The sequence below is a fragment of the Crocodylus siamensis genome, chromosome 6 (genome assembly GCF_052110815.1).
Source record: "Crocodylus siamensis isolate JL-2025a chromosome 6, ASM5211081v1, whole genome shotgun sequence".
NCBI classification, from domain to species: Eukaryota; Metazoa; Chordata; order Crocodylia; family Crocodylidae; genus Crocodylus; species Crocodylus siamensis.
Window position 1 is genome coordinate 87,177,425 of NC_143400.1, and position 27,714 is coordinate 87,205,138.

Genomic DNA, 27,714 nt, shown 5'->3' on the forward strand with positions numbered 1-27,714 from the left:
CCTGCATCATTGCAGCCTGTCCGGGTGATCAGGCTCCGGCCATAGCCCCGGGCTGCTCAGCTCGCCCGCAGAGCTCCTGCTCCTGTGGCTGCCGGAGGGGAACTGCCCTCCTGGCCTTCTGCCTGGGCTCTGCCCCTTCCTGGCTCCAGGCTTCCCCGGTCGCCCTAGCAACCCGCACTGGCACAGTCTTAGAGACTGGCAGTTGTGCTTCCCCTCTTCCGCCGCTAGGGGCCTCTCCTGAGCCTTTTCTCCTCTCAGTCGCAGGACACCTGAGAGCCCTGTGACACTGCCTCAGAGGTCCTTTCCAACTGTCCTGATGTAACCTTTCTGATTGTAAACCGCTTCTCAAGGGGGCAACCCTAACTTAAGGACAAGTTCCTATATACTGGCTTTGAAATTTTGGACCCCCTCTGCATAGCCCTGGTTCTTGCTTTTCCAGGATGTGGACATTTCCTGAAACTAACCTCTAAGATATATATGTTGCTTAATACCTCTTCTTTCCCAGTCATTCTCCTTGAAGTATGGTAACCTACCCCCACTGAAGTTGTACCTGGCTGCCATTTCAGCCCTCTGGTGGAAGGTGGATCTGCCTTCTCGCAGCAAGCAGTTTCTTAAGGCCAAAATCAATCCAGTTGTATCAGAATTCTCAAATGGAGATCATCTGGTCCCCTGACTGGAAGACATTACTTCATTTGATTTCTGCATCACCCCAATTGTGGCACTTTTAATTTCCATACTTTCAGCCCTCTTGCCTTTGCTGTGAATTTTTGGGAGCCTGAGATAAACATATTGGTTTGGAGCTATTGCTCCTAGTCTCTTCTTCTCACTGTGTAGTGACTATACTTCCTCTTCCCTTGTTTGCTTTTTATTTCTATGGCTGAAGAACCTTTTGTTGTTTGTTAGACCTTTGCAAGGTCAATCTCAGCTTGAGTCATTCCCACACTTCTTGACTTAAAAAAGATACATTTATTTGCTGGTCAGTCTTTTTTCCATTCCTTATAGGCTATCTCCGGATAAACTTACAGTAATAAACTAATAAACTTGAAGTGATTATTTATTCATCTAGGTCTGGAGACTCTTCAACAAGCTTTTTGGAGCCTGAGATCCAAAAAGGTGGTTTTTTGTTTTTTTTTTACTCTTATTTAAAGGAACTGCAGGCCTCTTCTGTATTGAGTCCTTGAGCTCCAAAGTTCAGTTGACTTTGATGATTAGTCCCTTTATCTTATTGAAGTATATCTTGGTGTATCTTTTGAAATCAAGAAGCTTTTTCTGGGATTACATTTGTTTATCCTTCCATTTTAATTAAAACTGAATCAACTTGCAATCACTCAGGCTGAGCTTATTTTCTGTGATCAGCTCTTCTATAATATCTTGATTACTTATCAAAACCAAGACTAAAATATCATTATTTTCTGTTGGTTCAGTAGTGATTTGCTGGAGAAACATAGCAGTTAGCTGCCACAGAGATACCCAGATACTACCATTATTATAAGAACTTGTTCTCTCTAATTCATATCTGAAAAAGGGAAGTCTGTAATGAAGCAATTTCTTATGGCAGTGCTAAACAGCCTTTTTAAGCTGCTGACTAGAACATCCTGGCTACAGTGCATCAGTGGCTGGACGCAGTTGCCCAAGTTGACCAGCCCCGACACAGTTCTTAGCTGCACAGGTTAAAGCAAAGCCCTTGGGTCTTTGAGCCAGTGGCTCTACAGGATGCAATTTGCTAACCCCTACCCAATGGTATGTTACTCTTTTATTTCTGAGATCACTCTCTATATCCAAATGTGACCTTTGGGTCTACACCAATAGAATGATTTGGGGTTTTTTTTTTTTACTATTTCCCAAAGTGATTTAGACCCCAGTCTAATTCTTCCCTACAATTAATTTATTACCTTCCATGAGCACTAAACATAAAAACTGAAAAACAGATGCATGAAGCCAGGAAATAAAAGTATTATGCTTTATAATATTTCTGGCTATAAACTGCGTTGTCTTCAAAATTCACAGCCTATAGCAGTCCATTTTAAGGAGGATCTTACTGGCACTGCAGAACTTCTGCCTGAACATGTAAAGTATTTGTGTTCCTTGAGCTATGGTTAGAATAGCACAGACATTTTTAACACCTCACACAATGAGCACCATAACTGTGGTTAAATATGTAACCCTCGGCATGCAGTGCTAACTGCAGCTGTCTGTTTGTTCAGGCCCGGGGTGCCAGGTAGCTCTACCCCCTACTCAGCTCACCTAGGAGTGACCACAGGCTCTCTGAGAGGAGAGGCTCCCTTTACAATGTAAAAACCTTGCAGACTCATAGATGACTATTTACAGAATTTAAGTATATACAGGAGATAATCGTTATATGTCAATGAACCCTAAATAATATAAAAAATTTGAAACTGTCTATTTACAATGCACACGGATGAGTCTATACAAGGGTAACAGTTGACAACTATTTATACTTAAAGGATGCTCAAATCAATGAATGCAAGGCTAGTAAGTTAGGCACGGTGTTAAATACTCATTGTATTCAATCTGTAATTAATTATTTGCAACTAGTAGCCCTGACTTATGCCCAACAAATGGAGGTAAGGGCAGTCCCTCACTCCTCTCACCGCACACATGCAGGGCTCCAGGTACCCTGGGCTATCCCACACAGGCCCAGGAGTCTTGCAGTCAGCAGAGGCTGTTTTCAGTCAGGCCCATGCAAAACACAAATTCTTCTCTGTGCACCTCCATGTACTCTTCTCTGCCTGGACATGGCCTCTCCAAGCCCAAAGAACTGTTTATGCCGTTAAACGCATAGAGGGAGAGAAAATTGCTGCCAGCCGACCAGGCAGCACCCCCTGGGTTCGCTTTCCCTTTAGGCACTCGGGCACACCCAGGCTTCCCCTCAGTTTGTGCTTCCCTGGGTCTCAACCCACACAGGCATCCTGGGGACATTCGCTAGCTGGTGCCTCTTTCCACCAGGCTGTCCCAGTCCCACCACAGTCCTTTCCCCAACTACTTACACAGGGGGGTTATCACACTCTTACCAACACCCCCCACCCAGTCTCTAAGCCCAGCAGGGAATCGCCTTCCCGCTCTCTCTGGTCTTCCCGGGGCTACCTCCCACCCTAAGGAATGTGTTCAGCTCACTCACAAGCTCCTGGTGCTTGGCCTGAAGGTTCGCTGTCTCCTGCTTGACCCTTCAGGTGCTCCACTGGCCACTGTGGGGTGGGACCTTGCTGCAGGCTCTTCCCAGCCCTCTTCACACTCTCTCTCTCTCTCTCCCAGGGGCAGGGAGACACTCGGGTTTTAAGGGGAGCCACCCAACCATTCCCTGGCCTGGAATTTTCCCGGGCTCCCTAACTGCGGTTTGAATCGTGCACCCCCTTGCTGGGGATAATACTAAACTACAAGTATGCTCTCTCTGTTGAAACAATCTCCCTCGAGCATTCAAGCAGAGACCGATGTAGAACTGTTGGAAGGTAAGTACCCCTTAAACTGCCTGTTACAAATGTAACATGGCCCACGACATGGCTAAATATATGTCTAGGTTGATCATATATATAGTACTCACATTTAGAAATTGCCTCAAATTTAACATTATATAGTTGTTTCTTCTTGAAGTACTACCCATATCAAGTATAGGAAACAGGCCAAATACAGAGGCGTAATACTAGTTATCTAGAGCAAGAACAACTGTAAATTCATTGACACATTGCAGGCCATACCTATTCTGACAAGCTCTGAGCAGGAATACACTTAACAACATTATTTTTCTCATAGGAAACATATTTTTTTCATTTCCAGCATGAAATGAGACTGAACTGGTATGCATGCTTCTGACCTCCTGTGGCACTGCTAATGTTTCCGTCTGGTTCCATATTTCAGACTTGGGCCCTTCGTGACTGGTAAACCCTGTCTGTGTGACACCTACTCTGGAACAAAATCATCTGACTAGCTCAAAATCCCATTTCCTGTGTTGTGTTGTCTGAATTTATAGTTTTGTCAGTGATTGTTTCAGTTTGCTTCTGACTGCAAGGAAGAACACATTAAATTAAGGGATACAAGTGAAAAATACTTATATTTTTTTTCCTGCCTAATGAGCGTTGGCTCAAAGTTTTCCAGCTACATTTGAGTTTAATAATAAACCAAATTGTTCAGTGGTGATTGCTGTTCTGTGCATTGTATTCTTTCTCTGCTCTGAGTGGGCAGGCAGTATTCATTTCTTCCATCATCTGCAGCTTGCTTTTGGTGATTTCACAAGATCAGTAAATACCTTTAATACAAAGTTAAGAAGAAATAGATTTGTTTTTGTTGTTTATGAAAAGTTCTTTAGCGCCTAACAGAATGGGGGAAAAAATAGGGAAATTACCAAAGAAAAGCTGCTTGGCTGAATGCTCACTCCTTTTCTAGCTGTGCAAAACTATGTGCAGTGAGATATTTGGCTCCTTCTCACTGCATTCTACCACAGCCAACTGCAAAGCTATGCTTGTTTAAATTATAGACAAATACCTTTGTGCTTTGAACTTCATCGTGTTTATAACCACATGGAAAGCAACATTTATACCACCTTATGCTTCACTTCTAGTGCAGTGGTCTAGCATGCTTATATAAATGTCAAAGAGCATTTACTGTACTGGGAGAAATCTTCTGTGGTCTGCTCTAATGAAGACGTATGGTCTGACCTTCTCTAACTCCACTGTGTAAGTGGAGCACACATATGTAACTTCTGCTGCTAGCTGTGTTGCAACCACAGAGACCTTTCCTAGGGCTGAATTCTGCATGCTGTACATTCATTTGGGGCATCACTTCATTGATGTCAAGGGAGTTACACTATAAATTAAACTGGCCCCAAATATCTGAAAGCAGAATTAGACCCACAGTGCAATCAGTTGTTTACATTCTTCTTTTGTATAGGTATATTTGAAAAGCTGTCCTGGATTATAGCACCCCTCAGAAAAAAAAAATCAAAGCCTGCCTGAAGGCTCATGAAAAAATGAAATGTATTTGGGGCTCCTTTGTTTTTGGGGGTTGACATGTGCAACTCCCCACTCTAACTCATGGTGCTTCACAGACCATGCCATGAGTTAGAGCAACCCCCTCCCCCCCCTCCCCAACAGACATTCGCTGTTGGATTAGGGTAGGCAAGATGGAGCTCCACTTTAGAGCTGATCCAGGGTAGGAGCCTGCCACTCTCCCCTGGCCCCTCCCACCCCTCAGCTCCAAGGACCTCTGCAGGAAGGGAGGGCGGAGAAGGGAGGGGGTGAGAGCTGTGGGCTGGGGCATGAAATGGTGTGGGGGCTCCAATGCACCTGCTCCCCCTCCAGCTCAAGCTAGGCAAAACCCAGCCTGCAGCTCCCACCCCCTCCCTTCTGGCAGACAGGACTGGGGCGGGGCTGGGCTGCATCAGCCCAAATCTGATTGCACGCAGGGATTGAGAGAAGTTACCTAAGGTGCTCCAAAGTGGAGCACCTTCATCTGATCCCTCATTAGATGAGGTTTAATTTGTCATACATACTTTTATAGTCCTCTGCAGCTGTTAACAAGTGTCACAGCATGGCTGTAGAGTGCTTTCAGCAGGCTGATTGTGCAACAAATGTCACTTCTGTCAGCGCCCTTTGTCTTTCTTTGACGCATCTGCAGGTGACTCTTCTGTTTTCCCTTTCTTCACTCTCCTCCCCCCAAAAAGAAAGAGCGAGGGAGAAAGTTGGCTGGATAGCTGATGTGAGATGAAACACCTGTTTGACAAAAGAGTACAATTGTATGTCTTCTGCCAACACACCATGTGCCAATTGCTTGACTTGGGGTGAGTTGGCAGAAGAAATTAGTGAGAGAGCCTGCAGTGCAGACTCCAGAGATATTTTTGTTCTGCTCACTGCTCTTCCTTTATCTTTTCTTCTTATGTGTCTTTCTTCTTCATGCTATGACAGGCTTTGGCACTGATCCTGAATACAGATGAAGACAATACTTGATGCAGTCATAGGCATTTGCTTTTGGGTAATAAGTTTTGGGCATGGATACAGCTTTGTGCTTTGTACTATGCAGGTGGATTCAGCTACATAAGTATACTTTTCTGTTGGTTTTGAAGATCATTATTGCTATATGTTTTTGCTTATGTTGTTTTTAATGCCTGGAAATTGGAGTGGTGGATGCTTGCATGTTTTTATTCCCCTGACCTGGTACAATTTTAATTTACACATTGGCATATTACAAAAAAGGGCAATTACAATTCTTGTCAGCAACACTTAGCAGGAGTAATTAAATATGAATCCAGCATATCATGACAATAGATTGCAGTCTTTCCTTCTAATAGGGAGACTGCCTCCACAGGCATATGACACTCCTTCATGCTAGCACAGGTACACAGATTTAATCCCAGTTGGGGTGGGGTGGGGAGGGAGGGAAGGCAGAAGCAGGGCCCCTGGGGCTTGACCTTGGCCATGCAGAGGTGATGCAGAGCCTGATCTGGCCCACGGACCGGCCTCATATCATTCAACTGGCCCACCAGGCTGAACCCATGAGCACCACTGCTTTAGATTAGCCACTTGAATCAGCAGATATAGTGCAGATTGGTAGGAACAGAAAGTCATTGGAGTCTATTAACTATGTAGTTGATTATGTGGAAAGAGGTGTTGCTCCAGTTTTTGGTTGCCATGTGTCCACAGAAAACCCAAAATAAAGCAAAACTCTTCATGATTTTTCTGTTTGTTCGCAATAACTTAGTGGACTTCAGAGACTCAAAGCATGCTCCTCTCAACTGAGGATCATTGCTAGGATGGAGAAGACTGTCCTGCTTGTGACCCAGAAGAAACTTGAAGGTGAAAACCTTCGTATTTCATTACCTCATTACTTCAGCCTTGGATCGTCTAGATCCTGAATGCTTCTTATTTTTTTCTAAACACTTTGATCACTTGCCTTTTCCATCTGTTATCATCTAAATGCTTGCAGTTTGGTGGCAGCACAGTGAGTTGCCTTGCAAGTCTTCTTAGATTCCTGATCTCTCTCAGACAAGGATGGGAAGCTCTGTGAAGACCTTGTATTTATTCTTTTGGAGGGGACCAAGAGTGTTTGCATGGCCACTGATCCCCTGTGACACTAATGGGCAATAGTGGTATTATTTTTCAAATGAGTGCCATCACGCCAGGAAATCAAATGATGCAAAAAAGGCAATTGGGCGTAGAATGGCTGAGTAGTGTAGTAATGAACTGTCAAGCACCTGTTTGGAGTTCTATAACAATGTGTTTTAATGTTTCCCAAGGAGCAATAGGAGAAATAAAAATCTCAGAAATTTAGCTATGTTAGATGCTATTGTCCAGGCTGATCAGTTTCTAATAGATTAAAACAAAAATTGCTGTAGATGCTACACAGCTGTTTCTTCTTCCCCTTTAGAAGGGAAACCTACCACGTGGTAAACCCTTGCATTTTTTAATGGTAACAACGACAGCACTCTAAAATATGGCATGGTATTTGCTGCATAATAAATTAAATACCCAAAGGTGTTGTGGGATTTAATTACTGTTTTAAAATTCACTGGATGAAGGCTGATTTGTACATGACGGGTATACTATAACTAAGTACATAAGAGACTACAAAATTAGTACCTGTAGAACTATAGGGAACCATTCTGCACAGTGTATTACTTTGGAAAGAATGGGATTAGTGAAGAAAATGAGCTTAGTAAACAAGGAGTAGATTTCAATGCATGTGTCCATCATAAGTAAATTAAAGAAGCACATTTTTTTTTTGCATTCCCAGTCCCCATTTAATTGATTCATAAATCAATTAATTACCATCAAGAGACCTGAGGGCAGCAGGAAATTGGGTCCAAATTAAAAAGAAAAGGAGGCAATTTGTTTGAAGATTGAAAGTTGAATGTTCAATCAAAGTTTAATCAGAAATGACCCATTGTTTGAAAAGTGGAACGTCAATGTATTTCTAATTTCAAAAAATGCTTCAATAAATGGGTACTGGGTCTTCCAGAATAACTATTTCTTCAAAATGGGAGATGAGGGAAAGTGTGCTGTCTGACACTGCATTGTCTGTTGGTTTCTTTTTTGAAGAAGGCAGATTCATAAAGGCATAAGGGCATTACAGGGGGTGCAGCGTGAAGGCTCTTTGCAGCACCATTGTATAGGTTTTGAAGATTGTATTATGGAGAGTCATTGTCAGGCTCAGAAAAGTGTCTAACTCACTGGGCTACTCAGTTAAATACCTGCAGACAGATTTACAAAAAGCAGGTATGCCACCGAGGGAAAATTGTCAAAGGCACAAATGTAAGTTAGAAACCCAAATTTCATTGACAGTTGGGTGCCTAACTGCCTTTTGTGGCTTCATGACATGAATGTGTATTTCTAACCAGACACTGAAGGAAAAGACCAAGAGGATGGGACCTCTGAAATGTAACTCTGCCCATTGCAGGATATTTACCATCTTTTCTAGTCACCGGCATTCACCGGTGGATGAAATGTGCCTCCTCTTGCTGCTGCCAATTTCTTGCCCACTTTGTCAGGATGCAGGACAAATTATCATGAAATATGCTTTGTCTGTGGTGGGCAAGGGAGGAGTTGGCATGGTGTCACTAAGAGTGGGAGGTTAAAGTTGTGATCATCTGCTTGGCATGGCCTTAGTGGTGGACTTGGCAATTAGGAAAGGTAGGTTCATTGGGTGAGCCTGGATTTGATCAGGATGAGAGGAAGGTCTGAAAGAGTGACTGAAACTCCTGATGTGGGTGGCATTAAAGATTAATATACCCCTCTTTTAGCACTCTGTGGATCAATGTCTTTTTTTTTCTTAGTGTGTGTTTACGAGAGGAGCAAAACATCTTTGCTTAGCAAATAGCTGTAAAAATCTTGCTATTGTGAGCCTGCTGAAAGAATAAATGGGAAAGCTGATTCATCCTCTCACTGCTGGGATGTATTGCCCTTGCTGTTAAATGCTGAAAGGTGTTCCTGAAACATTGCGGGATCAAATCACTGCCTATACTCTTTAAAATAAAGAGTGGGCTTCATTTTACTGGGAAAGTTCATGTGGCTTTGGTGATGATCACAACACTTGAGAGACAATAAAAAATGCAGCTTTATTTTTATTTAAGAACATCACCAGAATAAGCTTTTTCTTTCTATTAGGTGCCATACAGTGAAGACTGTTTCAAAAGCCAGCCTTGGCCAACAAATACGTGTGTTATTTTTTATCCTAAGTGTAGGGGTTCCAGTCAGATATTTTAGATAACATGCTTCTTGGGAACTGTTAGCAAATGCTAATTTTCTAATGGTAACCACTGGGTTTCTTTCATATTTAACCTTAGGAAGAGATTGCCATTCAGTCTCTACAGAAAAGTTATGAAAAGCTTTTTTACGTGCTTAGGTGCTCCAACCCAGTAAATCCTCTTTTCCTTGAGACCTAATGCACATCAAATTATGTGACAAGACCCTCAAAATTTCCCAGAAATAATGTCTTTTTTCTGCAGGCAGGTGGACAAGCAGAACCTTAACCTTTTCACCAGAAATGTTGACAGAGGAAGAAGATGGTTTAGGTGCCCAGTCACTATTAAAGTCAGGTTTAGAAGTAATTGATACATCTTTGTTCTTCCTGCTTTGGAGAAATAGCAGTTTAGAAGGCTACTGCTTTATACTATAGCAGGGGTGGCCAACCTGCAGCTGCAGAGCCACATGTGGCTTTTCAGAAGTTAATACATGTTTCCTTGAATCTTTGCACAAGCACACGGTGACCAGCTTCCATGGCCACCCCTGTACTATAGGGGTGGATCCATGAGAAACAGAGAGAAGACTTAAAGAGAATGAGTGAGGGTTGATGACTAAAATCCCAAAGTCAAACGTTAAGGTCTTCTTCAGAAACAACAAACCAAAGATGAGTTCCAATAACCTTTTCACCTCTCTGATAGAAAACAATTTTGTATCTGGGTAATAATTAGTATACTTTGTTGTTATCTTTGCCCAAGCGACACTTACTTTAACATTAGAAATATTGCAAAAATTAGCTGCCTTGCTTCCATTGCTGTGTAGCATATGTCAGCAAATGGTTTGAAGCCCTTTATATCAATCATACCATCATATGGTGTTCTGCATCAGCTGTAATATGACAGAAAGTTATGTTTCTGTAATTCCATTTGAAGAAAGAAGAGCTTTGATCGATGGTGGCCGATCAAAGATCTTATGGCATCAAACAGGGAAGCAGACAGATTCTCTTTCATTTTGGGGTAATAATTGTGGTTGCCATATGCCAAGTGCCTATTTTCTTAGCCATTTTTGGAACCTCCAAATACTTACAAATGCATATTGTACAGCACGTTTTCTCTAAATTGCTAGTATTAGGTAACCAGAGAGAGGGCTTAATAAACCACATGCATTGGGATGTGAATTGTATAAAATGTGATAATAGGAAACTGGGCTGGGCTTTCTCTTTATTTATGAAGTCAATTGTACCTTTATAAAACTGTCGGAGGTTAAAATGATGTCTCTGTAGCTGTGAAACTTTTGGTCAAGATTTAAAAAAAAATAAGGGCACAAACTTGGCTGTATTTTAGGTATCTCGTCCAATTTCTAAAACCAAAGAGTTCAAAGAAGCTCCTCTTAACTTCAGTGGAAGCAGTGGGACTTTAGAAGATGAAGTATAAATAACTTGGTGCTTTAGATGTTGAACTTTAGGATTCTACTTTTGAAAATCTCATTCTACTTCCTGATAGATTCTCGCTGGTCTTTGTAAACCCAAAGAAAATCTTGTCTTGGAGTGCTCTTTTTGTATTTGTAGTGGTGCAGCATAAGATGTAGTACAAGTAGCCGCACTCAGCATTATGAACTTTAATATTTGCAGGAATACAGTCGTAAATGATGCTATGTTATAGAAAGAAGCAGACATAATTTATGAAGTTAGCTGATCACTTTAAAGAGGTGGTATGTCTTGGGCATGTTGATGTTGGATCAATGAGTGTTGCGTCTTTAGGGAAATGATTATACAACAGATTCAAATACAGGGAAAAGGTTGCATGTGTTTGTAGATATATAGTAGTGTTAAAGTGATGTCATATCCCTGATGGTCCAAAAATATGTGAGAGACAAGAATTGTTGTGGGTGAGCTCTTTTGTTGGTTCAACAGCATCGTTGGGATAGACTTAGACAAGCTTTTGGGTATGGCAGTATTCCCTGAGACCTGAGGAAGGGTATTGTGATAACCCAAAGGCTTGTCTAAGTCTATCCCAGTCATGGAGTTGGCCCAGTAAAAGATATAATCCACAAAACTTAGTTTTTCTGTCTGAACTATCCAATTTCTGATTCCCAAGGCAGATTTCTAGGTTTAGATGGACCGATCATCTGATCTCATTCAACAAAGTTAGTACTGTAATCCTTCACTTTCAATAAAATAAATGGAATAAGCATAAACAATCTAACTGTTCCTAAGTTGTTTTTTTAATTAATTATAGCTATAGAGATAATGATAGACTTCATTAACATTTCTGCAGTAAACTGACAAGTGTCAACCCCAGTAAATGAAACAGTCTAGCTATATTAGCCCATTCCTGTGTAAATATTTAAATAAAGATGAATAGGTGTTATGAATCAGTCCTGAAGCATGTATTTTATCTTTATAAAAAATGACTGTGTGTGTATTTGTCCCTGAGATGTACCAAAAAAAATGTGGTAAAATAAATGTGGTATTCTTCCGAAGGGAAGGATGACATCAGTGAACATATAAACTCATTTATTATTCTGATACTTCTATGACAAAGTATACAACACCAAAATCTTTATGTTCAGTCATGTGTCTCTATGAGTCTCTGCTAATTCCATCATTTTTTAAAAAGGATGTTTGGGGAGTTTTGGAAGCTAACAGAAGCTGTTCTTCCAGAAGGAAAGGGAAGTGTTTACTGATATAGTATTGATACACACCTGTAAATAAAGTCTTTCTAGTATATCTTGTAGCCCCAAGGTTTTATTGAATTATAAAAGGTGGGAAAATTTTACCTGTCTAGCTGATTGTTGTTTCCCCTGATTTCAATATGTATTTTACAGATACCTCTATAACCACCAGTGGATGTATATAGTCACATGTATTTTACAGCTTGGTTTTTTTTTTTGAACTTGGAAGAGCAATGATTTATTTGGCTTAAAAATCTATCAAAACTTTTGCCACATGCCATTTTTCATAACACCTGAAATCTAGCATGTGAAAGAAAGATCTAAGCTCAGCTACATAGATAGAGGGTGCACAAGCCAGACTTTAGTCTCTCAATTTACTCTCTCTCCCAGCTCACTTCCTGATATTTGAAACAATAAAAGCTTCAGAAAACATTCCTGGTTCACTCACTCCTAGTTATCAGGAGTGAGTGAAAATGTTGCAGAGTGCTGGTATTACACATTCATCCTGTTTAAATTTAGAGTGGTGTATTACCTTTCTCCTCCCTCCCTCCTTCCCCCACTTCATAGCATATAAACTGTAAATGGAAATAACTTTTTGGCTAATGGAGAATAACATGATTACCAGATTCCCCGAGGTAGGACTTCACTATATGTGTGTACAAATTGGAGTGCTTTCTGGCAGATATGGGCAAGGACTTCTGAGCATCAATAAATGTCAGGGTGGCAAAACCTCCAAAAACGTTTGCTGCTGAGGCTGGTCATGCACCAGGTCTGCATCCAATTGAAAGAGTATGCTTCTAGGAACATTTCCGGAACATCTGTCAATGTGGCCTGTTTTAATTTGGGAAAAGAAGCTAGAACAGATGAAACTGGTCATGCTGGACCTTACTTGCAACTTAATCTGAAAAGAATTTAGGCATTCTCCAACTTTAATTTTACAGAGATGCAAACAAATTGCCCCTTTAGGTGCTTCTGATCCTGAAGGGGACGAGACAGGCCCTAATTGATTGTTGTTATGTTCCTTTTGTTGTTATAGTTGCACATACAGGGAGCATCCAGTTGAGTGCACAAATGTGGTTTGTGGTACCTCAAAGCAGTTTGAGGTGCCGCAAACTGCACACATGCACCTGTTTGCCATGCTGCTAATTTGCAGCATGGAAGTGGGGTTTTTGACACTGGGAGATCCTGGTGTCCACTGAAAAAAGTGGTGTGCAGAGAAACAGAGCCTGGCCACCATTCAGAGCCATGCCAGATCAGTGCCACTGCTGCCCCAGGAGGGCCCCAAAACCCCAGGTAAGGCTGCTGGAGCCAGCCTGCTGTATCCTAGCAAGAGCAGTTTGCCCCACACCATCCCCATGTGCAGGGTCATGCGCAGCTGGAAAAAGTAGCGGCACAGATTTGTGCCACTGGTGTTTTTGTCACATCAACCACATAGCCCTGCATGTGGGGACATGCCCAAAGCGTGCAATCAGAACTGAAGCACTGTTTTCTGTGTTCTACAGAGCCCTAGGAAGACTCGCATAGTCCTTACCCTGAGATGTGAAGCGAACACATACAGATTCATTTTACTTGTCTTCTTTCTCTGCCTCTGCAAACCTCTGACCACTGTGTCCTTCACAGAGAAAGATGGTTTCCATCTGCTCTCATACTTAATTAGAAACTGGATCTGCACGTTAATACTTTCCCATAAATTCTGTGAGGGTTGTCAGATGAAGGATTATAGGATAACTGTCATTCTGTAGAGAACTCATAAGAAAACCTTCAAATTATGCAGAATTCAATGAAATGAGATAAATAATAACTCTAACAGTTCCCTTCCTTTTCCTTCCTGCCGCACTCTGTGCTCATTGTAAACATAAAATAACCGGGTGTGTTTCTTCTTCTAAGAACTGCAGGGACTTATACACATGCTTGTTTTTAGAAAGCTTTTCTGCATGTTACTATTTAGATGAGGAATATTCCTAATCTTCATTATGAGCCTTTTTTAGAATTAGCCTTAGTTCCATGGGTTAGGGACAGACATTCAAAAAGCCGGCACCTGAATTGATTCAATCTTTGCAGGTTAGTTTAACCTGCCTAGATTGTACCAATTTGCAAGTGAAATGCATGTACGTGCCAGCAGTGGCTCACGCCAGGAGCTGGGGGTGCTACAGCATGCCCTGGGCTGCAGAGAAGCTGTACTGGTGCGGGGCATGGCTAACCCCGGCAGTAGCCTCAAGTGAACTTGCCACGGAGGGCATTTAATTCCCCCTCCCCATCCCACCAGCATTTAATTCCTCCTGCCAAGTTAGGGTCCAGTTGGCACTCCCCCCTGACTGTAGCAGCAACAGGGGCAGGGTCATGGCCAGGTACCAGTCAGCATGGCCCCTGAGGCAGACGGGGTAGGGAAGGGGTTTATTCCCCCCTCTGCCCCCAGGGGACTGCAGCTAGGGTCTGCCAGCCCCAACCACCACCACCACTGACCGCTTCCTTGCATAGGGTGAGGAATGGAATAACCCCCCTCCTTGCCCCCTTACCTAAGGGGCCATGCCAGCCAGTGTCTGGCTGTGACCCAGTCCCTGCTGCTGGAGTGGTGAGGGGGCAGGGACCCTGGTGGGAGCAGCACCCCCTATCATGGTTCCTTGAGAGTGGAAGCCTCTTCCGGCCGGGGACTCCACTGTGGACAGGAATAGATTGGGGTAGTCAAAGCTGCTGCAGACTGCATAAGAAGAACGGCAGTGGCATGCAAGGAGGAGCTTGGGGGGTTATGGCCACCCTTCCGAGCCCTGGTGCTGCTGCTTGCCCCGTGCAGTCTGTGGCAGCTCCAACCACGCCTTCCCACCCCACTCTGCTGCTGCCCACAGGACAGCCCCCTTCTGGGAAGAGGCTTGCTTCCCTAGAAACTGTGACCAGGGGTGCTGCCCCCATCAGGGTCCCTACCCCCTCACTGCTCCAGTGGCAGGAGCAGGGGCATGGCCAAATGCCAACCAGCATGGCCCGCTTAGGTGAGGTGTCAGGGAGGGGAGTTATTTCCCCCCTCCCTCTGGTGTCTGGTGGAGGGGGCATGAAAGGAGCTTATTCCACCACTCACGCCATCCAGAGAGCAATTGGCCGTGGCAGTGGTTGGGGCTGGCAGACTCTGGCTGCATTCCCCTGGGGGCCGAGGGGGTGCAGGGAAGAATAAAGCCTCTACCTGCCCCCTCTGCCTCAGGGGCCATTATGGCTGGCCATGTCACCACTGCTGGAGCAGCGAGCGGGGAGTGCCAGGTGGACTCTGGCTCAGGTCTGTGGTTGTGGGACAGGGAGGGGGGAATTAAACCCTCTTCCTGGCCAGTTCACTTGAGGCTACTGCCAGGGCTTGCCATGCCCCCACCACTGGAGCAGCGAGCATAGAAATTTCTGGCAGGTCCATGCTGGTGGGACAGGGGAAGAGGGGGAATAAACGTTTTCCCTGCCCCCCTTTGCCTTAGGGGGGGCAGCATCTGGCCACGCCCCCACACCTGCCCACCCATGCTCCAGCTAGCAAGCAGAGGGGCAGGGTCAGCCCTGCTCTGCTGGAGCAGATAGCACTGCTCAAGTTTGCAGAACATGCTGGGATGCTGGAAGACTCTGGCTTAACTTGTACCAGGAAGGGGTCTGGGGCAGAGGTTCCATAAACAGGTTTGAGCTCAATCAGTTAAGTCTGATACTACATTCAGCTAGGTTTATCTCAAACGGGTTTCAGCTATTTTGAAACCGGTTTAGGTGCACTGGTTTATGTGCACTGATCGGTTACAGGTTTAAACCATTTTCTGATCACTTAAATCAGTTTATGTGTAACTCCTATCCCTAGCCACTATGTTCTAAGGCTAACCTGGTTCTGACTAGGCTTTGTGTAATGTTTACAATACGCTAGACCTATCCTAAATCAGACTGTACATTTTGTATGGGGTTTCATGGTCATAAAGCACAATCTATTATAGACAGAATATCTATGTTAATTTAAGTTGTTCCTTGTGACAACCAAGGGACAACATATATCTCCTTACAGATGTTTTTCACAAAAAGAAGTTCACATGCTAAACATTACCTGTCAGGTTGACATTGTTGTTAAAATAATGTTCATCATAAAAATATAAGATTTCAGGGTATTTATTTCAGTGATTTAAAACAAATTATGTAGATGGGAATACTGGGTACACACAGAGCACAGTTGCATGGGAGATATGCATATATCTATAATTGCTGCATATAAATAGATCTGAAAGATAAACACAATTCATCAAATCAAATGTCAAGTTATAGCTAGTTTAAAATGAAAGCAGTGAAGATATCTCTTCTTCTATGCAAAGACTCAACTGTGTTTGTAAGTAGAATTGTTAAGACAACTGTTGTTCTGAAAATGGACTTACACACCTGACTTTGGCATCTTTTTCAGACACTTGGAGGGAGTTAATTAGATCTGTAAAACAAAGTCTAATAATCAGCAAAAACTTGAATACAATCTGGAATCTTTTGAATCTTTAAGGAAAATCCAATAAGCATTTGAAGAGGGAAATCAATATGGAGTCCTAATTGGTTTCCCTTTGCCTTTTCACAGGGTCCAGGCTTTCTCTCTGAAGCTCTTTTTCCAGCACATACACCGGTAACTGAAGAGATGGATCCTTCCTTCAGCCTTCATGAGATCATTGCTAAGGTAATTGGAATTGAGGTATCTCTCTTGAAATTACACATTTTTTTTTCCATGGGGAGAAATATGCTCATGAATCACAGAAGTAAATTTCAAAGATGAAATATGTCTTTCCTACTGATCTGTTTGTTTCCCACTTAAAAGCTAATAGGCTTTTTGTTCAAATTAGGACTGGTACTTGCTTTACCGGGTATATTGATTGTCTTGCACAACTGAAATATAGTATCCTGCAAATGTTACATTTTTTGTAATTCCTGTGTAGTGGTCAGTAGCATTTTGTACAGAGCTGACACTTTGTGGGGATCGCTGCCCTTTATGCAGAGAATTAGATCTCGCTCATTGGCATGATATAGCACTTTCATCACCGTCAATTTTGGAGTCTGAGAGTTTACTAGAGGGAAATACTTACCATTTATGGCTAGGACATAATGATTTTCTGTCAGTGGAGGCTCCTCAAGAAATCTACTAAATTAGAATATCCCCAAGGCAACTTAGCCTGTCTGCTTCCTGGACCACACAGCTTCCCCTTGCAGAAAGACTTCCCAACACTAACTTGTGTGACTTTTCATTTCTGGAGGGCCCATAGACAGAGCTGTCAGTGGATGGAAATATTTCTCCATATAGTGTCATTGTCTTTCCTTCTGGCAAGTTCCAATGATTACCTACAGTATCCGCATATTTTCTTGTTCCCCTCTCATCCCTCCAGTATGGCCTGTGTCCCGACAGTGTAGCCCAGCTAGCTTCCTATGACCCTATAACATGTCCTCTGTTCTACCTTCCTCTTTACATCCATCCAATAAACTGTAGCTCCAACAAGATGCAAGACTCAAGCAAATTGAATGTAATGGATTTGGACACATTTTACATTGATAACTTAAGGAAAGAACAGGATTTCATGTAAGCTACAAATATTCGGGTCTTGTGAACAGATTTCTCTGAGCATTTGGAGCTATTTCATTTAGAAAAGCAGCTGCTGTGGACACAGTTTTTTTAACAGCGACAACAACAAAATTACGAGGATAGTCAGTGCACAGAGTTAGCATGTAGTCAGAGCAGCTGCATTGGCAAGGTAGACAGTAACTGCTCTGGATTTACAAAAAAAAAAAGAAAAATCTCAGACAGACTTTTGAGTCCTGGCAGAGTCTGGAAGCACTGGAGATTAAGGGTCAGTAATAATGGGAAAGTCCTCTCTGATCCTGTTTGGAAGGAAAAACAGTTATAGCATGGGTTTTTGATGCCAAAGCAACTTAAAAGGTGATGCTTAAATTCTACCCTTGAACCCTTGAATTAATTAATCATAATTAGATGGTAGACCTTGACCACAATGAATAATCTGCCTTTGAGACTTCCTCAGTCCATGTTGATTAGTGGAGAAGAACATGATTTAGTAAGGAAATAAGACCGTTGTCTCTAACCGCCTCCAAATATATTGAAGTTTACACATGTTTTTATTGTAGTTTTGTAGCTTCCCATTGACACTGGAGGCCTGTTGCATAAAAGTCATGCACAATGCAAAATGATAAGGTTTATTTTCATTATACGTTTCAGGTTGTATCTAAAAGCAGTTGTATAGAGATAAGGAATGTGAATGTCCTCCTTTGAGTATTTGTCCACACATAGATTTCAGCATGGGGGCAGGCTCAGTTTACAGAAAGCTTAGGGGCTGAGTTCACCCAAATGTAAAAATGTGTGTTGACACCACATCTCAGTGATGTGGTGCTCCCTATTATTTCTGTTAAGATCTCTTTTACTGCTAATTTCTAGGCTTGTCACTGCCAAATTGGAGGCTGTAGGGTGGAGACAGGCAGGAGCACTGGAGACAAAGCCTTGGTGTCTTTCCATTATTAAAAAACAAAAATTTGCATGCCATATTCTTTCAAAGTCTACAAGCTCCCTTTTAACTAAGCATGTGGGTAAGGAGGAAATCTTTTAGGCCCTCTCTACATGTTATATCTATTGTGCAGTTACCTGCTAATTGTGCAACTAATTTAGACTAGTTACACATACAAATTCACTATGGTGTCTTTAAAAGGTCCGACCAGTTATCAAGTCAATGCTGGAAAATGTGTAATAACTTTATAGCTGGTTCCTGTCCAGCTTTAATTGGCACATGTAGCCTGTGCCCCAGCTGGGAGCCACAGCTGCTGCAATCTCCCAGCTCTAGGGGCACCCCACATACAACTGGGGATGGGAGTCCTGCAGCTAAAGATGGTGATCCCAGGCTCCCCCTTTATCAGCGAAAAGGCATGATAGGATCTTATGCTGGATCCCACAATTATGCCTCCTGACATGTACATGTGGCATGGCAGGAGGAGTGATTGTGTGGATTATGTGTTAGATCCCATTGTGCCTTTACCTGCCTGTGTAAGGGGGCCCTTAGATGACAGGATTTTTGTTTTTTGTGATAATGGAATTCCCCAAATTTGTGGTACTTATCATAAAGTTTGTATTTTTCACTAAATCCTGCTATTTGTGTCTGAGGTGACATGTTTAGTTGTCCTTGGGAAGCCTGTCTTCTCTGGGTACATCTACATGAGACACTTTACTATCTAGTACAGCAAATTACTGTGAACCAAGCATCACCATCTACACATGTAGACCCTTACTGTGCAGTAATGTGCTCTACTTGGCAGTTACTTTGCAACCTGAAAATACAAATAGTAAGTTAACTGCCGAGTAATTACTGTGAAGTAAGGCACAATTAGATGGCTGACTGGGAGCAAATTTGCTCCCACTCATCCAGGCAGCAGGGGCTGGGAGATTGCTCCCTGGCCCCAGGAGCTGTCAGCAGGTTTCACCATTGGCGCCCAGGCAGGGACAATGTCCCCCTGCCCTGGCAGCATGAAGTTCTCAGCCTCTACTCTGCATTGTTCCCGCCCAAGCTCAGGGTGGTGGAGCCTCCCCTGGCAGCAGGCAGCTCCCAGGGGCTGGGAGCTCTCTGCATGGGAAGAGTTCCCCTCTGAGCCTGGAGCTGTTTAGGACCTTCCCCTGATGAGGACAGTTCCTTGCCAGCTCCAGGCTACACTAGAAAGTTTGCACATGCAGTCTGGTACTGACTAGGGACTGTCCGAGTTTGGGACAGGTCTCAGCCCTGCTGCTTTTTCCCAGCCCTGTGCTCGGATCAGCTGATTGAGGAAATAGAGCTTGGAAAGCTATTGGGAATGGGGCAGGTCCCAGTCCCTTGCCCTGATCCACCAGAGGGGCAGCTAGCACTGTCCCATGCTGCTTGGGAGGCTCTGCATGAGCGCCACGATGCCCCCTTGCTGTCCCAGCCCCCCACTATGGCTGTCCTGCCTACTGCAGCTCTGGCCCTTTAAGGAAAAAAAAACCTGAGAAATCCCCCAGACTCACCATGCCTGCTGGCTGGGGGGTGATCCCCACTGCCCCCCACTGCCCCACGCCATATGAGGAGCTCTGCATGAGTCCCCCAAAGCCCTGAGGCTGCTGCAGGGGCAGCGAGTCACAGGGATTTTTTTTTTTCTTAAAGGGCCAGAGCTGGGGCAGGCCGTGAAGCCGTGGCGGGGCTGGAGGAATGAGGGGGGTTGGGGGACTCATAGCAGAGCCCCCCACATGGCATGAGGCAGTGGGGGACAGCGGGGATCTCCCCCCTGCCTGGCAACACTGATGAGTAGGGCTTTTTTTTAAAGTACCGGGAGCTGGAGTGGGTAGGGCATCCATGGGGGTGGGGGGGAATGGGCGGAGGTCAGGGGGGAGCAGGCAGGGGATGGGGCCTGGCAGGGGTCCCCCCATGGTCCCCTCCCCCATTTCTCCTTCCCTACTTGCCGGCTCCCAGTCCAGCTTCAGCTCTGTGCTGCAGCCAATGGAGACTGTCTGAATCATCAAAGCTCTCCGAATCTTTTTTGAAGATTTGGAGAGCTTTGAATTAATTTGGACCTTTTAATTGGTCCTCTGATTTGATTTGGTTCAGAGATTCAGCCACCGAATTGGGCCGAATCTCCTGCGAATCGAGTCACCACCCAAAGCTTCTCACCGCCCTACAAATGACATGTAGACACCTACCCACAATGTGTTTACTCTAGAGTATATTACTTTGCAGATGTAAATGTGTCCTCTTAGATGTACATTTTGTGCTTGTAAATAGTAGCATTAATGTACTGTACAATATTCTGACTCAGCTACCATTTTGCAACATAATTCAATGATGTGAATTTTAAGAATATGCAGTAGGTCCATGTGCATATTTTTATACAGCATATGTATACCAAATAGGAATGGGAAAAGGATCTAGTTATACTAGAAGCCTGAATGTAAGCAATTGGATTCCAGGGGAAATGATACCAAGCATTCAAGTTTGAGTTCATGTAAATAAATATCCTGCAGGTCATAAAAGCATTTTACAGGAAAAAGGTTAAGCTCCTAAGAATCTTTAATGCAGAAGCATGGATGAAGATGAAAAGCCCTGCTAGGTATTAACAGCCTGGAAGACTGGAAATTTGAGTGTTACCAACTCTCACATTTGTATTGCAAGCCTTGACCTATATGTAAATTTGTTTAAGGTCCAGCTTCTGGAATTGTGGTAGTCTCAGGTTTCCCTCAGCTTTCTTCTTAAAGTTTCAAACTTGTTGCAGAAACAAAATTAAAAAACGCGACTCAAAAGTACCCAAAAGCAATATGACAAAGAAAAAGAACCCTATATTAATTATTATTTTAAATCTCATGAATTTCTAAATCTCTTGAAATTTAAGCCAGCCTCATGAACTTTATATCCTGTCTCATGATCTCTGAACACTTGATGTTGGCAATATGGTAGACATCAAAATCACCCATATTCTCTTCTTGTTTGTTTTTAAAATATCCCTGTCAGTAGGGCCCCCTCTATACTTTACGGGTATTGTGCAATTAACTGGTTAATTGTGCAGTTACCCTGAGACCAGCTACACATGGAAAGTAGTTTTCACATGATAAAAAGCTCCAACCAGCTATACAGTCAGAACTTGAAAATATGTACTAACTTAATAGCTGGGTGCTATCAAGCTCAAATTTTTAATCTATCAGCTTATGGGGCTGTTAGCTGCAGGGGTGCAACCCCTGAGCCTTGGGGATCACAGCTGCTGTGATACCCAAGACTCAGGGATACATGAAACCTCTGGGTCTACACAGTGCTCTTTGTCTTGGCGCGCCTCACCTGTAGCCAGGACTGAGAGCCCTGCACCTAACAGAGCTCTGGCTCCTGGCTGCCCCTCACATATAGGTAGGGATCTTGCATGCAGCCAGAACCAGAGTCTTGTGAGCTGCAGGGTCTCTGGGTCCCTGCTGCTCATGAGGTGCAGCCAAGACCATAGGCCACTCATGTCTCCTGAGTCTGGGGGGCCACCTGCAGAAGCCAGTGGCAGCACTGGTGCTGGGGACAGGGCTGGCGAGCACCTGCAGAAGCAGCTGGTGATGTCAGCAGAAGGGACAGCCCTGTCAGGGGGGCCATGTGCCCCCTCGTGCCATCCTATCAGTCACCTATGGCCAGGACCCAGAGCCCCAGGAGCTGTGGGGTCTCTCAGTCCCAGCTGCACATGGCCTCCACAGCTGGGAGGCCCCTCAGAAAAAGGCTCTCCCAGCCATGGGTGCCTGCTTCTTATAAATGCAGGAGGAGCCCAGGATCAGACTCCCCCTGCACTGGCAATAACATGCGATTGGCAGGAGATGCAGTTGCGTGGACCGTACATTAGATCCAATCGCACCTTTACCGACAAATGTAGAGGGGGTGTCGGAAGTTTAAAAGCTGGCATCTTTTCATATAGCTCATTCTGCATAAAAAGTAAAGTGTTTTAGGATCAGAAAACAATGCTTATAGCCGCTTTACTGTCTTCATGCTTGTTGACTATTGATTTCAAATAAGGACAAAGAGTCTATTCAGAAAATTTCTAATGTATCAGGCAGGACTCATCACTCCTCCCTGCACTTGGTGTGTTTATGCTATTCCTTGAACTTTAAGTATGGACATAAGTTCTGGACTAGCTTTCGCACACACGGATGTGTAGTCCATGCATACAGATGTCCTAGTCCATGAGCTTATTTGAGTTTATTTGACACAGGCTATATGCCTGAGGACTGATTCTGCCATCAAGCAGAATTTCCTTTGCAATCACTGTGGGGAGGAATTGATGTAAGAAGACAAAGAAGGATAAAGAGGGGAAGATTAAAGGACTTTGTAAAAACAAGAGGCTGCCTGGGAAGAACACAACATAGATGATGTCAAGTGATAGAGGGAGAACAGTTACTGGACTTTGAAATGCGAGTGAGAGAAATGAAAATACACCATCCTATATACTGGGCAAAAAACCCAAAAGAGAGTGAAGGAAAAAATGCAAACACAAGGGAGATGTAGGAAAAAAAATGTTTGAATGATTGCATAGTAGAAGGAGCAAAATTACAATTATCAGGTTATAGATTTTAACTGTCCTATAACATGGATAGCTAAAATATAGCAATCTAGGATTGCACAAACATTGAAGTTGACCTCGGGCAACAGCATTCCAAAGAACATCCCAACTGCTTCTTCATTTATGGTTGGACCTTCAAGTCCTTTCTTGGTGTTCACAGACATTCTTGATATGAAAATCTATTGGACACAATTTTGTTTTATGGTCTTTTTGCTTCATCTTCTTTAATGTTTTAGAATACATGGCTAGCCCAGTAAATAGACTGGAAGCAAAGTCTGGGAAAAAATAATTGCATTATCTGTTCACTTGTTGACATTCTAGTGTTTTTCAGATCTCTTACTAGTCTAGAGTAGACCAAAATCTTTCAGCTGATATATCCATCTGCATGTTCCTAACTCCAAAAAAATACCCTCTGTAGGCTGCATACATATTGATTTTCAATGTGATCCCCTCAAGGGAGAAAAAATCAATAAAGTTTTATTTCTCTCAAAAGAAAAAACACGTTTCAGTTTGCCTTTAATGGAAATGTCTGATCTGGTAAAAGAGAAAAAATTCCAGTTACATGGGAGATATTGATCATTTAAATTGTACCTATTCTGTCCCATTCCATTTTTCATCAATTATCCACGGTCACTGTATGAGTGTTAGTACAATTCAGCTACTATATTGCACTTGTGAATATTGCATGTGACTTGCTGCTTTGGATTTGTTTTTTGGCCCTATTATGAGGCAAGCCATTAGACATCTTTTTTTAATTTACTCATTACCATATGCTTGCTGGTTTTACTTAGAATAATATAGTGTCTGGAAAAGAAAGAGAGAGAGAGACAGGTATCTACATTTTTTCCCAGCAAAAGTATAGAAGTAGTGGATAGGAATGAAGAAACAAGATATCTCAGGAGATGTCATTTCATCTTGTTTCTTTGAAAATAGAGTTTGGTAGCTTCTTATGAATTAAAAAAGAGAGTATCTGTCTTTCACTTGGACTTTTAAGTTTCAAAGGGAAGCTGTATTCATGATGCTAATAGAATTTCGATACAGTTCTCTAAACACCAAGCAAACACGGGTCTAACTTACAGTTTGAATGATCAAGCCTTACTTCCTTGCTGGCATCTCTGAAGTGGAAATATGGCTTGGATTTAGGAGGTAAAGAAAGATGGTTATACATTTATTTCATTAACTAAGCATTTTAAATGCTGCTGCTTAATCTGAAAGGATACTTTATATTTTCACTATGGTACTCTGAAGAGATGAACTCAAGTTATATCTTTTTTATATATTCTCAGGTTTATGTTTTAATATTGAATTATTGTCACAGCAAAGTATTTCCATGGAGAGATGTATGCTGCATTTTCTTCACATAATAAATAAGTAAAAAAACAAACCAGAAAATTAAAAATGTATTCACAATGTTGTTTCTGATAAAGAATAAAATTGTCACTAACTGAATTTATTCTTGAGGGCATAAGCTTTTAAAACACCTCACGTTTCTCAGAAGGGAAGTGTTACAGACATGTGTTCCCCTTTTTATTCATTCACAAATGTATAATTAAATTTCAAAGTAACCTCAGTTCCTGAAATAGGACTTTATACTGGCTATATATTTTCTGGCAGAAAGAGTGTAGTTTATTGTTTTTCATTATATTACTTGCAAATATTATAGCTTTCTAAAGGTATGTCTTACATAGTTAACTTCTTTTGCTATTTATAAGCCCATTATTACCCAAAATGAGACTGTCAGCAGAGTTGATTCCTTATTTAAGCTGAAGTTAATCATCAAAATTGACCTTTCAACAAATAATACAGGAAGTTAAAAACACTTTGTCTATACAAAAATTAACTGAGTAAATGGCTACAAGTATGCCAAACATACTGGACTGCAAGAGTAATTATGATTTTAATCTGGCTATGCCAAAACTGAGCACATATATGTTATGCCTCCCTTCCCATATTGTACTGGTTTGATTTCACCCTAGAAATTCTGGTGCAGGGACAAGAAAATTTACTCAATCCTTAACAACACTGTCAGTTCAAGGCAGCATGGCAGTTTGGTCCATGGATGTATGACATTAGTTATTATGTTGCCTGACTTTGTTTCCTGTTTATGCAGAGAGTGATGGAAAGAAATGGCCTTGCATACTGGAATCAAGAGATATTCATTAATGATGTATACAAAATGCCAATTGGTGGCGCCATTTTTGCTCATTTCTGTAGAACTAGAATGGAATTGGAAATCTTGGGCTTGATATCCTGAGTTTGTCCTAGTCTACTGTAATTGAAATGATTACCTAATGTCTAATTTGCTTATTGTGACTAGATGGGTGCAGCTTGCAGTAGCATTATAAACTTAGTCCACATACCCTCAGTGCTTTGTTTGACAACTCAAACAAAGTGTAACATAAATAACAAAAAATAATGTTCCTTTCCCATCCAGCTCCTCCTTCCTCATCCTAATTTCCTCCCTGAAGTGGAAGAAAACAAAGTAAAAATATATTTGCCAGTATCACTGCATTTTTCAAAACCATATGCATGTTTTGTAAATGCAGAAATCCCTTTGGCTTCTCCAATTATGTTATCATTATGCGCTATACTTTACAATGAGAAAAATCAATACGTCATCTGCAAAGTTTTAAAACTGTATTGCCCAATTAATGATCTGCTGTTATAAAAACAGAAAATGTATTGTGTACATGTGTGTACACATAATAAGTTATCAATAAGTCGTCAGTGCAGCTACAATTTCTGTTTGATTATCTCACCTTATCTGCAAATTCCTGAAGAGAAGGTCCAAAGATATTGGAAACGAGATGGGGAAATGGGCTGCTAACAGCTAATTTAGGATAGTCAAGGACATTCCACAGAAGCATTTTTCCATCAGAAGTGTCATTGTGGTTCCCCTGTCATTTTTGAAAAATCATCAAAATTCAATATATTTTAATTTAATTGGAAAGACTTTTGAGAGTACTGAAATATTTCATTTAGATATGTTCTAAATCAAGTGCCTTGAACTTTCATTTTAAAAGTATTCCATATACAATATTTAAAACTAAAAGAGTTCTAAGTCTCAGCTGATCTGTTTTTATATGCCCTTAGCTAATGACTATTTTTCAACATTTTTAGACTCCAGACCCCTCTTTAAATCTGAAGTACACCTGGAAAAAGCCAGCGGTTTGTTTTCACTAAAAATCTTTCTGTTGCAAAGAATTCAGAAAGACCACAACAGGGCAGGACGTTTTTGACCCTGTGAATTCCTATTGGAAATCTTGGGTTTGTCTTGCGAATCATGTTTGCACATTGAACAATATTAATATTGATTGGCACCCTCCAGCACCTTTGAAAGGATCTCGATGCACCCCAGCATGCCACAGCATGTTAGCTGAGAATCACTGAGCTAGTGCTTCAAATTGTTGTTGGGTTTTTGGTTGGGGTTTGCTTTTTGGGGGGGGGGTTTTGTGGGGGGTAGGGCTGTGCAGTTTGTTTGGGGTTTTTTTAACAATAATCTCTCCCCTGCATAATTGTTTAATTTCCTTCTGCAAATTGTAATGGGAAAAGAGATATCTCCCTTGCTAAGTCAAAAAGCATCAGGCTTGGAATGCCACACCATTGTTACACTTAAAACAGGCTATTTTTCAGCTGCTTCTGTGAGAACAGATACATTTTAAATTATAGTCATGACTCAGCGACCAGTTTGGGCTTGATTGGAATGATTCTGTGTCTCTTGGAAGATTCACAGTAATTGGTATTTTAGGACACAGTTGGTATATATTCCTTGAAGCCAAAGTAGCTTTGTCATATCAAATTGAGATTTAGAAACAGAGAAAATGTTAAACTCTCAGCAATAACATATACTTGTACTGGATAGCGATTATCATAAAAACACTATTTACTTCACTAAATCGGGATTTATCCATTCAAACCCAGCTGTGAGCTTGCTGTAGAATTGAAAGATATGCATTATCAAATTCAAAATTGCAGGTAAATTGAATACAGGTGGCTAGTGAAATATTGTATTTGTTTTGGGTGCTGACAATGTATAGAGCCATCATGCATATGGGAAAAATTATCACCTAAACTATTTGATTTCAGAAGAACGTGGGTTGTGTCTTGGATAGTTTATTGCTAATCTTAATCCAGGCCCTAGCTATTCAAAGCATAGAAACCTTATAACAGTTGTTATTCTTGCATGTTGGTCGTATAGGTAAAGAAGCCATGGACTAGTTAGGTCACGGGGGATAAACTGCTTGCAGTTTGCAATGTGCTCTGTGTGTGAGAAGTATAAGCTGCTGCTAGCTAAAGGGTGCATGTGTATGTGTAAAGGGTTTGCTCGAGAAGGAAAATTTTGCACGGTTTTCAGAGGGGCAGCCTAAGGTGCAAATTGAAGTCTTCGGTACCACGCACAGAAATACAGCAGAACCTTTGTGAAATAGTGTATGGATTATCTGCTATTAGGCAACTATATAATGCTTAAAACAACTATAACATCTACCGGGGGCTATTCTATTAACCCCCCCCCCGCCAAAACAGCTACTTGCGTCTGTATAAGGGACCTACAAGGAGAATAGGCTTGAGGTCCGCTGCTAGGACACAAATTGAAGACTAGGAACCAGAGAAGAGCTTCTTGGAGTATAACAGCCAGTTTTCAGTGTTGAAACGTCATGGAGCGATTGCAGATATTGCCATAAATGCCAGAGCTACTGCTCCTGGCAATCAGTCCCAAGGACAACCAAATCTATAGTTTTCATAAGATGAATGGGCTTATTTATCTGGAGAGGAGGTGGTCTCTGGATATACCAGGTGAAATAAATGGTAAATA

The 27,714-nt window shown here is 42.2% G+C and overlaps 1 protein-coding gene across 3 annotated transcripts in view; it reads left to right on the forward strand.

The window, feature by feature from the left end:
* Positions 1 to 27,714, forward strand: part of NAALADL2 (N-acetylated alpha-linked acidic dipeptidase like 2) — a 1,083,795-nt gene that overhangs the window by 899,153 nt on the left and 156,928 nt on the right. For all 3 annotated transcript variants that reach the window (XM_090052131.1, XM_090052132.1, XM_090052130.1), the window contains one exon: positions 16,417 to 16,512. In XM_090052131.1, the coding sequence (XP_089908257.1) occupies positions 16,417 to 16,512 (96 nt within the window). The remainder of the gene's footprint in view (positions 1 to 16,416; positions 16,513 to 27,714) is intronic.